The following is a 14,002-nucleotide window of genomic DNA, read 5'->3' as shown; positions in this document are numbered from 1 at the left end:
CTTAGCTAAAAGTCAAACAGGATATACAGGGGTCAAACCAGATCCACTTATGCCTTCTACCCTTAAATCCTATGTTTGTTAGGGGAGAAGCAGGTTTTCCTGCTCCTTCTTCAGCCTTTAAGGAAAACAAGTCTTTTAATCTATTTAGAGCCCCTTTCTGACATTCTTTAGCTGCAGTTTTTCTCAATCAAACTAATCTTTTCCCATCAAGCTCCATGCTAATCCCATTTTGCTCCACTCCTTAAACTAATAAAAGATTAGAGTGACATTTCAGAAAGGGCATCGTATTAAGCAGCTTCCTTCCCATCTCAACAGATCATGGCGTACAAAATGTAGTGAATGGGCCATTAATCTTATGGTAATGAGGTGTCAGTCTGAATGGAGACCTCCTCCTTGATCCATGTGAAGGGCATGGGGATAACGAGGACACCACACTGGCCACCCCTGGCAGCTCTGCCAGAAGGCAGCGGATCCATGGAGCTTCCGTTGTTGTGGTGGCAGCAGCTCCTGTCCCCACTCTGCTGTGCTGTGACCATGGCCAGCAAACATCCACATGGACCTGTCACCCCTGTGCTGCCCACACACATAACAAGCTTTCCTCTGTTCTAATTAGCGGCATAAAACTGTTTAACAACTTCAGCTTTGCTCTAGAAGCTGATCAATTAGGATCAGCCACCACACACAGAGACATTTTTCACACCTATCCATGCAGCTGGTGAAAACCATGAGCAAACTTCCTTTACTCCTACAGGGGACAAACCAGTGCTCTTCCTGGGAACATGTCTGCATTGGTATTACCCAGTTTGCTTTATTACAGAAAGAATGTTTTCATTTTCTTAAAAATGTCACCATTCTACTAAAGAAAATTTCCTGGGAGACTCAAGTGTTAGCAAGTGCTGAGAAAACTTTCTGAGAAAAGTACAAGGTGGGTGATGCATGGTGACATCCATCCTGTCCCTTGCTCTAGCAGGATGCTCTTCCCTACAGCGTGAGGTGGGCTGGGGATTGCAGCTCTGCTGCACACACAATGCCAGGAGTCTGTGCTGAGCCCAAAATGCTCTGTGTGGTCACAACTGCATCTGTGCTCAGAACAAACTCCAGCAACAGGGCTTGAAAATAACAACCAGGGCAGAGGGATGCTGCAGGAACTGTGGATGACAAGGCAGCACATCCCTCCTTCTTACAGAGATGTCTCCATGCATGGATTTCACCTGTACATTTGCTTTTCTTTCTTGTGAACTAATGAATAAAATCTGTGGATTTCATATCCTCAAAAGCCAAGTGTTAGAAGGTAAAACTACCCTACCATTTACCTTTGCCATTTGTGCTTTTTCATGGTTTGTGTAGTTACTACTACTGATACAGGCAAGAAAGTCCTTAAAAATATTCTCCCTGTAGAGGAGTTCGGCCCTTCTCCTTCTATTTGAGGCAGTCTAACCCTGCAGTTGCACATTCACTGTTCTGTCTTGGTACAGTCACTTAATGCTAGCTATCAACAAAGAAGCTGATTAATTGGAGCTATTTCAAGGACAAAATTCCCCAGAAACTGAATCTTTACAGTAGATTAGAAAATGCATTTTTCTACAATTACAGGAGGACACAGCATCACTGGTATTGCAAATAAATGTCAATTTTTACCCATGCAGCCTCTAGCTAAGTCTTTATTCTAACTTTCTTATCTAATTATATGCATAAAAGAGACACCTCAAAGTAAAATAAAAGGTTTTTCTCCAATGCACTTTGCTTAGAAAAATCCTACCTCTCCTCCATCTGTTTTGGAAATCAACTGTCTTGGCAGAGCTTAGCCACTTACCTGTACACTGTGGTAGGTGGGGAGTTCAGGGTGTCATAGATGAGCCTCACGTGTCCTTGGTACAACTCCAGAGCCAAAGGATCATTGTCTCCTTTGTACAATAAGATGCCATTGTCCTTGTCCGTGGCTACCTGTGAAACATTCATAACCACGTCAGGTTGCTTGAGAATGATTAAAAAAAGAAATAAACCTATATTTAAAATCAAACCAAAATCATCTATGCAATTCAAATATACTTTAATACATCATATGCATGAGCAGCAATGAGAGCAAGAGCCAGGAGGCACAAAAAGGTCTTGGTGCCCTTGGGTGGGCTCACACACAAAGGTCAGCTTCCCATTTCACATGAGGACCAGTTTTCAATTGTCTTCTGAACCTGAGGCCTCTAACAAAATCCCAGGCCTTTTGTCTACTGAATATGCAAAATATTGTCTGGAGAGGCCATCCAGAGCAGCCTGTTTTAAGAAGCATCCTGACATTAAACACCAGGTTGTGCAGGATGAAAACACAATGGTGTGAATCAGTAGGAAGAGAGGGAGGATTCCTGGATCATCCCTGGTTGTGTTGCCAGTCTGGGAATGAGAGTGGAGAGATTCTGGAGGCAGGAGGTGTGCCCAGAAAGGTACAGTGGTGCCTTACTTGCTCCTTCCCATTTCAATGACTTTAGAGCAGACAAGTGGCTCACAAGCTGACTGATTTTCCCAGGATTTTGGCCAGCAGCCCCTGTTCTGTCAGCACGAGACGCAAGCACGTTACAGGTATTGCTGCTCAGAGGAGCTCGTGACAAACCTGGAGGGAGATGTTTGCCTGCGGGCGGATTTTGGCTGAGGGCAGCTCCACGTAGGAGTCCTTGCCCACGAAGTTGACGGTGATGAGCTTCTCGCAGCGCTGGCCCGCGAAGCCGGCGAGGCAGCGGCACACGGGCTCGTGCTGCACCACGATGCACTGGGCGCCGTTCTGGCACTCGTAGTTGTCGCAGGGGCTCGTCTGCAGCAGCACCATCGGCGGGGGGGTCTCGCAGAACAGCCCACTGCAGAGGCAAAGGGAAGGCAAAGCAGCCTCAGTTACCCCCGTTGTTGCATTTTTCTGTCAGGTGCTGCCATTCTGCTTTGGAGTAGCGACTCTGAGGTTCAGCCACCGTGTGCCTGGTGCCCCGTGTGAAAGCAGCACAGCTGAGTGCTGGCAGGAATCCCCGTGCTGGCTGTGAACGAGCCAGTGCAGGCACTGAAAGCAGCCTGTACTGCCCTTTGCACTGGTTCTTCAGCTCTGCAAGGCACTGCAGCCTGGCTCAAGCAGCTGCCACCCATACTGTGCCCTGCAGAGGTTCCCAGTGAAATCTGTGAGCCATTTAAGCCCAAACCTGAGATTTCCCCATCCTAGATCTGTGATTTGAGTCTACTCTGCTGTTGTAAGTGGCAAACAAGGGAACCCCTTTCCAGAGGTACCAGCAGAAGAGCACTGCTAACCCAGCCTGTGAGCTTCGTTCTACCTAGTGCCCATTGTTGTTTCGTCTTCGGCAGCAAGCAGAAAACAGAAGGAAAAGTCAGTGTGTATAATTCTAATTTTGTGGATGTTAATAATAATAAAAAATCCGTGTGACCCGCAACAGCCTCCACTAACAGAAAGCAAATGTTGGAAGAAGCCAGAGAGTCTGTGCTTAGTGCTGCCCTGAAAGATTCCCCAAGCTCCTGGTAGGGCTCCTGCACACCCCTGCCTGCTGTGAAACCCCTCTGGTGCGTGGCTTTACCAGGGCAGCTCTCCTGATACTGGCACCTAGAAATTACATTAGCAACAGTGTCTGTCAAGGCCCTTTCTTTTTTAATTTAATTTTTTTTTAAAAAGTGTATATTTAGAAATAATTAATAGGATTTATTTCCCCAGCAGTGGAATGTGGAACACAGCCTGACTTGCATAGCTTGGCCAAGTCCATTCTGCCTGGTAGGATCTCATTTATTTAAATAATCACTGCAAGTTCCTTGCAGCAATCTGTCCCAGTGGAGAGCTCAGAAGCATCTGCACCACAGAGGAGCAGTGCTTCCATCAGGCTCTGCAGCTTAATGTGTGCTTCCCCACCAGAGCAGCATTTATCAGGCAACACTACTGTGAGGCTGATTGCTGGAGGGAAGCTTTGAGAACTTGGGGTTTATTCAGCGGGGCTCACAAATTCTCTATAATGTTTTCATCTGCAGGGGGCAAATGACTGTTATTTTGGGAAGAAAACACTGAAAAATTTTTAGGAGGAAAGCATATTATGTGGCTGGGAGAAGCTGATGAGGGCCAAGGAAAGGTGGTGCAAGGAGCTCAACTACACCTGACCAGTGAATGGGAAATTATGAGATAGGAGAGTGTGAGCATGGTTGCACTATTGATTTTCGGGGCTGTCTTGAGAGCCTCACTGTGCACGAGGCCCTGCCTGCATTGTTCAGAATTACCCAAGTGCCATTTGTTCAGCCATGTGAGGATGTAAGTTTTAACATCTTTCTAATGTATGGCTTCAAATGGCTTTGACACACAGCACAGTGACAACCATAAAATCATTATAGGTCTGTGCGTTTATTACAACAGCATAAGCTCGGGATAATTGGGAGGGCACTCTGCAAACTCACTGCTGGGAAATGATTCCTAATACTTAGCCAAAAAACTTTATTAATCATCATCTTACATCTCCTAGTTACCTTTGTCAGACCACCCCTTGTGTTCTCTCCTTTTCATCAACACTTGCAGCCTTCAAACATTTGCAGAGCTATCTCCTTGCCACACATCACCGTGCCCAAGGCAGCTGTGAGGACAGGAGAGTCTGTAACCCTGAACATCAGAAGGCTGAACTCTGTCAATCACCATATTTGCATTTGTAATCTTAACAGGAAAAACCCCAAACCTCAGAACCCCCTTCAGAGCAGCCAGCAGGCCTTTAAACTACAAAAGGCTTGAGTCACGGGAAGAATAATGAGATCATATTTTGTTAGCAGAATTTTAATCCTGAAATCAAACAAGATCAGGGACTATTCTGCATGGAGAACACATGGGGCTACAGCTTGCTGTCTGCCTTGGCAGTGGGAGTGTGGTAGTGCTCAGTGTGAGGTTTTTCTCCCCAAAGACCCTTGTCTTCCTTGCGTCTTGCACAGGAAATTTAGGGAAGTGGCATGGACTAGTGGAAAAAAAAGAAAGCTAACAGGAGAACTCAAGTTAATCCTGGCTGGGATGTTGACAGGCAGTGGGATTACTTTGCTTGCCCATGGCTGCCTTGGGCTATGAAGTGCTGCCTAAGCTGGTCGTTGAGTTTTGGAGCTTTGTGTAGAAAGATGCTTCCCCTACTTGGAGGACTTTAAGTGGAATGAGACCCCCTCATTTGATCAAGAGAGAAGACTGGACTGTTCCAGGTTCTGCTCTTGATGTCCCTGGTGTGGGACCAGACCAGTCTCTCACCTACCCCTGCTGCTCCACCCAGCCGTGTCAACTCAGAACATCTCTGCCAAACACTGTGACTCTGCTTTCCCAGAAAAAAACCCTCGCATTCATCACTGCCTAGTGCTGACAGGCCTTAAAAATCAGGGGACCTGCAGCAAAAGTGTCCCAGTCAGTCCCACCTGATGACAGGCTCGAGTTACCCTTGACTCCAGACATGGCTTTGCAATCCCATTTCTCAGCTCTAACAATTAGATAACACTGAGGATTTACAATCCCACAGTCACGTTAGCCTTACCAGTCACCAATCTGCAAGATCCCTAAGGCCATAAAATGGACTGAAGCAGAGAGTGAAACATGGAGAGAAGGGTATGAATTTGAAATGCAGAGGATCTCTGATACCTTGTAAATAACCAGTCTGATTCTGTGAAACCATGGGCTGACATCATGTTATATATCAATGCCTATTCAAGAAGGCTGTCTACTTTGCAACAGAAATGTGTGTTGAGAGGGAAGAAAAAAAAACCCAAACCAGCAAGGATGAAAGCAAGAAGAATGAAAACAGTTGCAGATACAAAGCAGAGAAAATGATTTATAGGTGTTCATGCAATTTCTGCTTTGTCAAGACTGATCTTTTCAGGTACTCCTTCTTTGTCTTGTGTGTGTATTTCAAACACAGAAAAGGTTTAGCTGGAAGGAAGCCAGTATCCAGCCTCAGGCAATGATTAGTGAATCCATTTTGAGGAGCATACTTGTCTTTGACAGACAGAGAGATTTCCAGGAGTCAGATATATTGGCAGCTGTCAGAATGAGAGACTGGAAATTTACAGCCTGAATCATACTGAGCTCGTCCAAGAGGCACAGAGACACTGCCACAAAATCTTCAGACTCATGTTTTTCTTGCAGCCAGTTCTGAGGGTTCGTAAATGCAATTTTATTATCCTTTGCTCACTCTGCACACGCAGGGTTTATCTCCATATAACTTATGTGAGTGTATTAGGTGGTGTGCTGAGTGCCTTAGCAGGGATGGCTGGGGCAGGCACACTGACACAGCACTGCCCCAAAATCGCTGCTTTCCAAGCAAGAATCGCCTGCCCCCTGGGTCCAGTTAACTTGTTAAAACCTCCTGCAGGGACAGGACTTGAGGCAGCCGTTCACACGGGGATGACAGATCAGTGCTGTGTGAGAGGCTGATGAGGATGAGAGCGATTCCAGAGAGCAGCCCGGCCCAGTCCCGCAGTCCCGGCCGTACCTGAAGCCCTGCGGGCACACGCAGGTGTAGCCATTGACCGCATCCACGCAGGCGGCTCCGTGCCGGCACTTGTGGCCCACACAGTCGTCATCATCCACTTCGCAGTGCTTGCCGCTGTAACCCGGCAAGCACTCGCATCTGAAACGCAGGAACATCCTTGTTAATGGCTCGTTTCAACATTCACAACAGCAGCTCACACAGGCAGCCTAGCACCTCTTGGATTTGGGGTGGGGAGATGTTAGCAATTGTTCCCGGCAGCATCAGGCACAGTTCCTGCCATCAGAAAGGCTCTGGTCCCTCCTGGCTGGCTGCACTTGAGGGTCTGCAACCTGCTGAAATTCAAGTCGAGCAAAGCACCACCATACTACAGCTTCTCCTCAGCCAAGCCTGTGGAGAAGGGTGAGCACCCGGTAGACTCCCAGCTGTGCTAAAGATGACAATGCCTTCCCTAATCTTACAGACTCAAGGGGCAATATTCTGCAAGGCCAGTGGCTCTGATACTCCAGACTATGATTTTTCCAGTGCCTGCACACTGCTGGGTGTCTGAGGCTGGCCCTGTGCAGCTACAGGGAGCACAGGAAGGGTCTGCCTTCCAAATGGAAGCAATCTGCAAGCCAGCCATAAAACTCAGCAAACTTAAAGAGAAAGACCAAGTTTTGAGACTACCACCTGCTTTCCATTCATTTGCAAGGCAAAATGCTGCTGCAACAATGGAAAGTTGTCTTTGCAGCCTGTCCTTTGCTGTGGTGTCACTGTGCCTGCTGCTGTGGGGTGACGCCGTTCATAGGAGCACGGTGGGATGTACCCAAACCTGCAGACACTGCCTGCCTGTTGGTTTTATTTTACACCATTCTCAAGTTTGCTGTATGAAGGCTGCATCAGCATTTCTATTTATAAGTCTTGCAGAAGTTTATAACCTGACAATAGAAAATGCATCCCAAAGTCTCTGACTTGGATCAGATCTTTTGGGATTGCTGAGCAGCCTTTTTTTGAATCTATAGTGTAGACAATGTTTAGTCATGAACACTCTTTAGTCCATAAAACACATTTTACTCCTCCCAGCTGGATGTTGTTGCACATCTGGAAAACAAAAGGCATACCACTTCAACCAAATCAAGGGAAGAGCTACAGTTAATTTCAGCCATAAAAGAGAGGTCTGTGCTCTTGCTAGAGCCTGTGGTTGGACCCAGCATGCACAAGCACTGAGAGCTGGAAGAGGAGAGACATTATAAAGTTGAGGATGTGGCATCAGGAGAGAGACTACTGCCCCATCAATCCACGCAGCTGGCCGACTCCTCCTGGTGGGGTAAATGCAGGAGGAGGCACCTTGTAGAAAACCTCTTCAGAGGAACTGGACACACGAGAGTGAAGTGATGAGGAGAAACCATTTCCACTTTCCAGGCAGCAGTCACTGTGCTGACTGTTGTTCCGAGTGACAGCACGTGGCTCCTGGCTGCTTCCAAGCGAGGCAGTGAGCTGGGTGACACTCTCCAGAGTGCAGCAGTGCCCTGTGAGTGCCAAGGGCCAGGGAGTGGCTGCCATGGGTGACAGCAGCCGCCCAGCTCAGGCACAGAGAATGTGAGCTCCAGTCTCCCTTTCAGAGCGTGGCTCATGACTGGCTAAACCAGGAGGAAATTGGGCAAAGCCTGTTCACCTGCAGCTGTCCATGGGCAGGGCTAGGTGCAGGCAGACACCCCACCCTCCCTGCAGGTGAGGCCCCATAATGAGCCTCTGCAGCCACAGGAGGGTCGATGTCCCAGCTCTGCATGTGTGAATTGCTTCTTTACACCTTGGTGACTCGGGGAATACTGTGATTAACATAATGGAGATGACAAAAGAGAGCAAAGAGCAAAAAGCAAAAAGTGTTCCTTCCTCAAACCCTAAGAAATGGGCAACATTTTCTGGCAGCATTGCAGACACACCTGCAAGGAAATAGTGTCAATCAAAAGACTTTGTGAGGGGAATTGGCAGCATTTAATCCTGTTGGTTTTTATTGATCCCTGCAGTCCTAATATAAAGTGATGTAATAATGAACAATGTGCAGTTCCTTATTCAGGGCTGCCATGCATCAATTTTATGATGTGTATTGGCTATCTCAGTAATGACAGAACCACCACTTTTCTCTGCAGGGCTGCATTAAATCAGCATTTTAAGCTGTCAGGTAATAATTCCAAGCTTTAGAATAATAAAGTATATTTATATCATGCTCCAACATCAATACAGTGAATGGAAAAACATGCTTCTTTCTTGAAGTTATTTTTTTGTAAGTAATTTCATTGTGTTAAAGGATGTTTTTTTGCTTTGTTTTCTGGCATACAGAAAGCTACTCTTCTTCTACATAGTAACAGCACACTGAAGTTGTGGAAGCTGGAAAGGAGGAAAGCCACCTGCAAATTCAACTCCAAAAGCAAAGAGCTCTGTGCAGCCAAAGACACACTGAAACAGTCCAGTTTTCTTCCAAGCTTGGCTTTAGAAGCATGGAATTCCTTTTGGGTCCATTTTCTTTGAGCTCTTGGTGTGTCACATCTAGGCTGAAGCTACCAGAAAATGCCTGCCTGAAGTATAGGAGGTGAGAAATTCAATCCCATGAGTTCTTCATCCAGACTCCTCCAAAAAACCCAAGGTGTGTCCCACCAGGGCATGGTAACTCCATCCTCATCCCACAATCCCACACAGTGCCAGCAAGGGACTGAGTGTCAATCAGTAAAAGTCTGATGTAATAAAGAAGGTGGCAAAGAAGCCTTCATGTTCAGATCCTGATAAGAGAGTAGATAGTTATCTCATTTCCCAGCGACCATCTGACACCACTGCAGTTGAAATCTTGTTTTCTGTTACAGCCTTGCAGTGATGGCAACATTCCCAGTATCACAGAGAGCCTAAAAACATGTCCAGTGGTATTTAAATTGTTGGCCTATCTGAGGGGATTTGCATCTGCATGCACTCAATGTCTGTTGTATTAAAGCCGTGAATCATGGCTTCTATCGCAGGGCCAGAATGGAATTTCCCTCCCCAGGTCAATAAATAACTTGGCTTCCTATTTTTTTCCTGTCTTTGTCATCTTTTCTTCCCTCTGCAGAGCTGGAGACTGATTAGAGCTGAGGGCAGGACAGACAGAGTGACTGGTGCTGTGCTCTCCCCCACTGGTGTGTCCTACTCGCATGCCCAGGGCACAAACAGCTCAGGGACAAGCCTGAGCCCTGCTATTAACACTCCCTGCCTCTGGAAGCAGACAGGGGACAGACAGCAGCATGACTCCTCCTGCAGGCAGCATTACCTGCACCATCAGATCAGGCTGCTCGGGGGATCAGGGATCACAGGACCAGAGGCTGCTGTTTTCAGTGAGCCCCAGCAGCATCGACACAGCACTGCACAACCACTGAGGGCTCATTTCTGAATGGTTTGGTACCATTAAAGGATGAAAGAAATAGCAATACTTGGACACCTCTACATTCAAGGCGCCTTCACCTCTCAAGTCTGGCTGCTTGAAAACAAAATGGGACAGAAGGAGTAGAGAAATAATGGATTTTTCTGTAGCATTCTAAGAATAGGGGTAAGAATAACACAACAGTAGTAGAAAAATACTTAAAGGCAGTTATTTAAACTCCCCTCAAGGCTTAGTGGCCCTACTGTGAAGAACACTTTTCTTGCAAGCATGTGAGAAAAAGTATCTTATTTACTCAAATTGTTTGGGTGGCAGGTATGACAATGCTTCCAGCAAGCGGAAAACCATTCAGGGCCACAGCTGTCTCCATCCCTTCATGCTCTAGCAACACAAGGCAATTTGAGGTACAAGCCTTCACCTCGTAACATGATGTAGCTACTGAATTAACCAAAGGTACTGGATTGACTAAATGATGGATTAAGTGGGAACAAAACCTGGAAAGAACGTCAGGGACTGCTCATGCACTGGCACACACCTCCCTATCCAATCCCTACACATCAGCTCAGGAGCCATCCTAATCATTTAATAGCTTCACCTTCCTCAAGATTTGGAAACATTTCTGTCTGGAGGCTTTTCACCCAAAAGAAAGGCTTGTGTTGTACCGCCTGCCTGTCTACCAGAGAGTCAGCTGCCCTTGAGATAGCCACCCTCTCTAAAATTTTGGTTCATTTCCTTTTACCTCTCCTGAAATGTCCTGTGTGTCAGTTTACACTGTTCTGACATGCTGGTTGTTTCACAGGACACAATCTGACCCCAAGTTAGCAGGAAGAACAAAGTCTTCTACCTTCCCTCTCCTGGGTGTGCTGGACAGAACCCCCAGAGGAATCAGTGAACACCCAGAGCTGCACTGTGGTTGTGAAAACAGCCTTAGGGAGAGGTGCAGAGAGCAGCTCCCTCTGCACTGAACTCTCTTGGATTTTTCTCCAAAGATCTTTTCCTGACAAGCTTTTCACAGAGCTTGACTTTTCAACTGACTGTCTCTATTTGCTCAATTGCTCTGTAAGTTCCCCTTCAGACAAGTGAGGAATGCTGCCACTGTGCACCTCTCACAACTCCCCAAGCCCAAACCTCCAGGTACTTTACTGCTGTCCAAAACACGAGGCTTTATTTCACCCCTGTGAAACAGTCAATGTCATTCCCAATAGGAAAATGCAAACATAGACTTCACCAAACCCCAGATGAGCCAAGCAAGGCCAATGGAAAAGGTGGCTCCTGAGTGGGAGCGATCCAGCTCCAGATCTGTTAAGGCTCCAGTTATGCTGCTTGAATTTATGAGTGCCCTAAGGAACACATAAGGAAACTGCCCTTGGTTCCTGATGCAGGATAAGGTATTTTGCAGTGACTGTTCCATAAATTCTCCTATTGCAATGCTCTATTCCAGAATAATTTCTCTGCTCTGCGGGCACATCCATTATTTTCAAGTAAACCACAGAAAGCTAGAAAAGTATGTATGGATGCGTGGAAGTTAAAATGTGGCACGGACTGAAGTGTATATAGTCTTGCATCATTTGTGTTAATTTTGGTCATTTTTGCTCCAAACTCACTGTCAGCACAACCTCAGCCAAGCCAATGGAAGGATGTGCCCAGTGTGTAGAGACCAACACACATATACACTCTTACCTGGTTCCTTTGTCCAGGGAAACACATTTGGACTCATGTTGGCAGGGATTTAGATCAGGAACACAGTGGTTAATCACCTCGTCACACAGTTCACCTGAGCCAAAGGAAAAGCAAAAAAGCTGTAACACAACTTGAACAATCCTGAACACCCATGATATCCAGGGATGGTCAATCTCCCTAAGTGGAGACAGCTCAGTAGTTCAGCAGGAAGTGACAAAATTGCTTGTTGAGGTCACATGAGACTTCATTAAATCGGCTCCTTTGACCTGCAGCGACCACACTGTTTCTATCACATGGATTTGAAAGACTGGTATAAAAAGTACTGATGTATAAACTCTGCTTGGAGACAGACGAAGGATCAAATGGGCAGCTCCTGACCCAGAACCTCTTATTTCAAAGCAAGAAAGTGACACAAAAGTGAAGTTGCTCATCAGACCGTAACATTTTCACACGGGCACATATTTCAGCCATGGTTAATACGCTGCCAAAGAAGCTGATTGGACATCATTCTGGGAAAGAACAACAACCCACAAACCCGCCCCCCAAAACCTCTGTGACTCTCTGTAATAGGAACCAGCTTTAGGACTGCATGCAATTATAAAACATTCACTATTTATAAGAGAAGTACTAGCTCTATTGTGCTCACAGGAGATGATGTCTTTGCAGAATAAAATCCATCTCATGTAAGCCCAGCTCAGCTGTTTCTAGGTACGGTGTGTAACATGCCACGAACCTCCCTGGATTTGTATAAATTTTAAAAATTAATAGTTGTAGAATGTTCAAACCATGATAGTTTATTTAAATACAATCCTTCCCTGAGTCCTAAATTATTAGGTCACACTTCAGTACCCCAGGATTTGCGATCCAGCCAAAGACCACAGAAATCTTTGCCTTCCCCAGAATCCAACAGAAACCTACCCCACACCTCCCAAAGCCTTGCAGGAAAAGCAAAGGTCAGGCGGTCTCAACTTGTAACCCCCCAAAAGCTACAGTCCCAAAGTCCCCTGTGCAGCTCTACCAGAGGAGCACATCTGCAGGGTTTCAAGGTTATGCACGTTTTCTGTGCCTAGACACGGTACACACCATCACATAAGCAACAGGCCATGGGAATAGTGGGGGAAAAGGGTAACGTGGGAGGCACTGGTGGGCTGGAATTGTTCTGGAAGATTTTCATGGAGCTGCAGCTCCACCTGCCTTGGGAGGAATGCCATTTTCAAAAATCCCTACATTTCTCTACACTCTAGTGGTCACAGAGAAACACTTGAAAACACAAGCCAAGCAAACCACGAAGATCAAAATTCAGATGGAAAATGCAAATCAGAACCATCCATCTTTTATCAGTTCTGTGATCTGGCTGGGGTGGCCGAGATCACAATTTTGAGGATGACTCTGGTGCTGATTGTGTGGTTTGTTAAGTGCCCCAGGTGCTAATGCTCTGTCAGGTTATTCCTCCCATGTGTCCAGCCTCCCTCCAGTACAAGATACACAGCTCTTGCTATGACTCTCACTGTTAGAATGGAAGTAGAATATGTTTTTGCAAAAAATTAATTGTTTTTGTGTGTTTCAAACATGGAACATGTCCTAGATCTGCTTTTGAGAGCTGTCAGGTGTAAATGAGAGCAGGAATACAAGCCATGGGAGGGGGCACTGCCAGCACAAACCCTGTCCTCATGGGCCATACACACCCTCCTGGACTTCATGGTGGGCTGGGTTTGGCAGCACCAGGGGAGCCTGGCATGGAAACCTGCAGTTCATTGTTCACAACATCCATCATAAGACAAGCAATTCCATCTGGAGCCAAGGAATCCCAGGAACTAACCACTGCTAAACGCTACCAAGTCTTTTTACAGCCCTGGACAAACCCTGTGCAAATATAATCAAAGTATCCAGCTCAGGAAGGAGCACATGCCAAAGAAACTGAACACTGCAGATCCATGGGAACCAGGGAAACAGATCATTCACTGGGCTTGGGGTTGGCCACTCTACTTTGTTGCTCCTCAACAGCAATGAGAGATGTTCAGCTCTCACAACTATGAACACTGGGGACAGCTATCGACACATTCTGAGAACTGGTTTACGTCTGTTTACTGCCATCCCCAAACCCACAGCCCACCAGCCCTCCCAACAGCTAACACACAAAGGCACTCCCTCAGCCTCTGGGCAGGCCTGAACGTGAGCAGGTTGGACCTTGCTACGATGCTTGGAGAACTGCCAGTTTGTCATCCTGATATTCCCCATGTCCCTCGTGTGCTACGAATCTTATGTGAAAACAAACATCAAAAAAAATTAATTGGCTGGTGATGTTAAAAGAGCTCAAATGAGCTAAATCTGGAAATACTTTTGGAAGACCATTTAATAACTGAGGAGAGTGTGGATAGATGCCTTCAACTATGCTTTCACTAAAAATGGTCAATACATACTTTTGAAGTTTCAATTTTTTCTTTTGTTTTGTTTTGAAGAAAAGGAAACA

At 46.3% G+C, this 14,002-nt stretch overlaps 1 protein-coding gene across 3 annotated transcripts in view; it reads right to left on the bottom strand.

The window, feature by feature from the left end:
• The window catches only part of SLIT3 (slit guidance ligand 3), a 468,178-nt gene that overhangs the window by 21,870 nt on the left and 432,306 nt on the right, over positions 1 to 14,002 (bottom strand). For all 3 annotated transcript variants that reach the window (XM_042025380.1, XM_042025382.1, XM_042025381.1), the window contains 4 exons: positions 11,533 to 11,626; positions 6,471 to 6,608; positions 2,603 to 2,843; positions 1,814 to 1,944 (listed from right to left, as the gene is read on the bottom strand). In XM_042025380.1, coding sequence (XP_041881314.1) covers positions 1,814 to 1,944; positions 2,603 to 2,843; positions 6,471 to 6,608; positions 11,533 to 11,626 — 604 coding nt within the window. The remainder of the gene's footprint in view (positions 1 to 1,813; positions 1,945 to 2,602; positions 2,844 to 6,470; positions 6,609 to 11,532; positions 11,627 to 14,002) is intronic.

Source organism: Corvus kubaryi, unplaced genomic scaffold (genome assembly GCF_017639235.1).
Source record: "Corvus kubaryi isolate FWS band 111438036 unplaced genomic scaffold, C.kubaryi_AGA036_p1.0 37270, whole genome shotgun sequence".
In the NCBI taxonomy this organism is placed as follows: Eukaryota; Metazoa; Chordata; class Aves; order Passeriformes; family Corvidae; genus Corvus; species Corvus kubaryi.
Note: the sequence above shows the minus strand (reverse complement) of the source record. Positions and strands in the feature narration are given on the sequence as shown.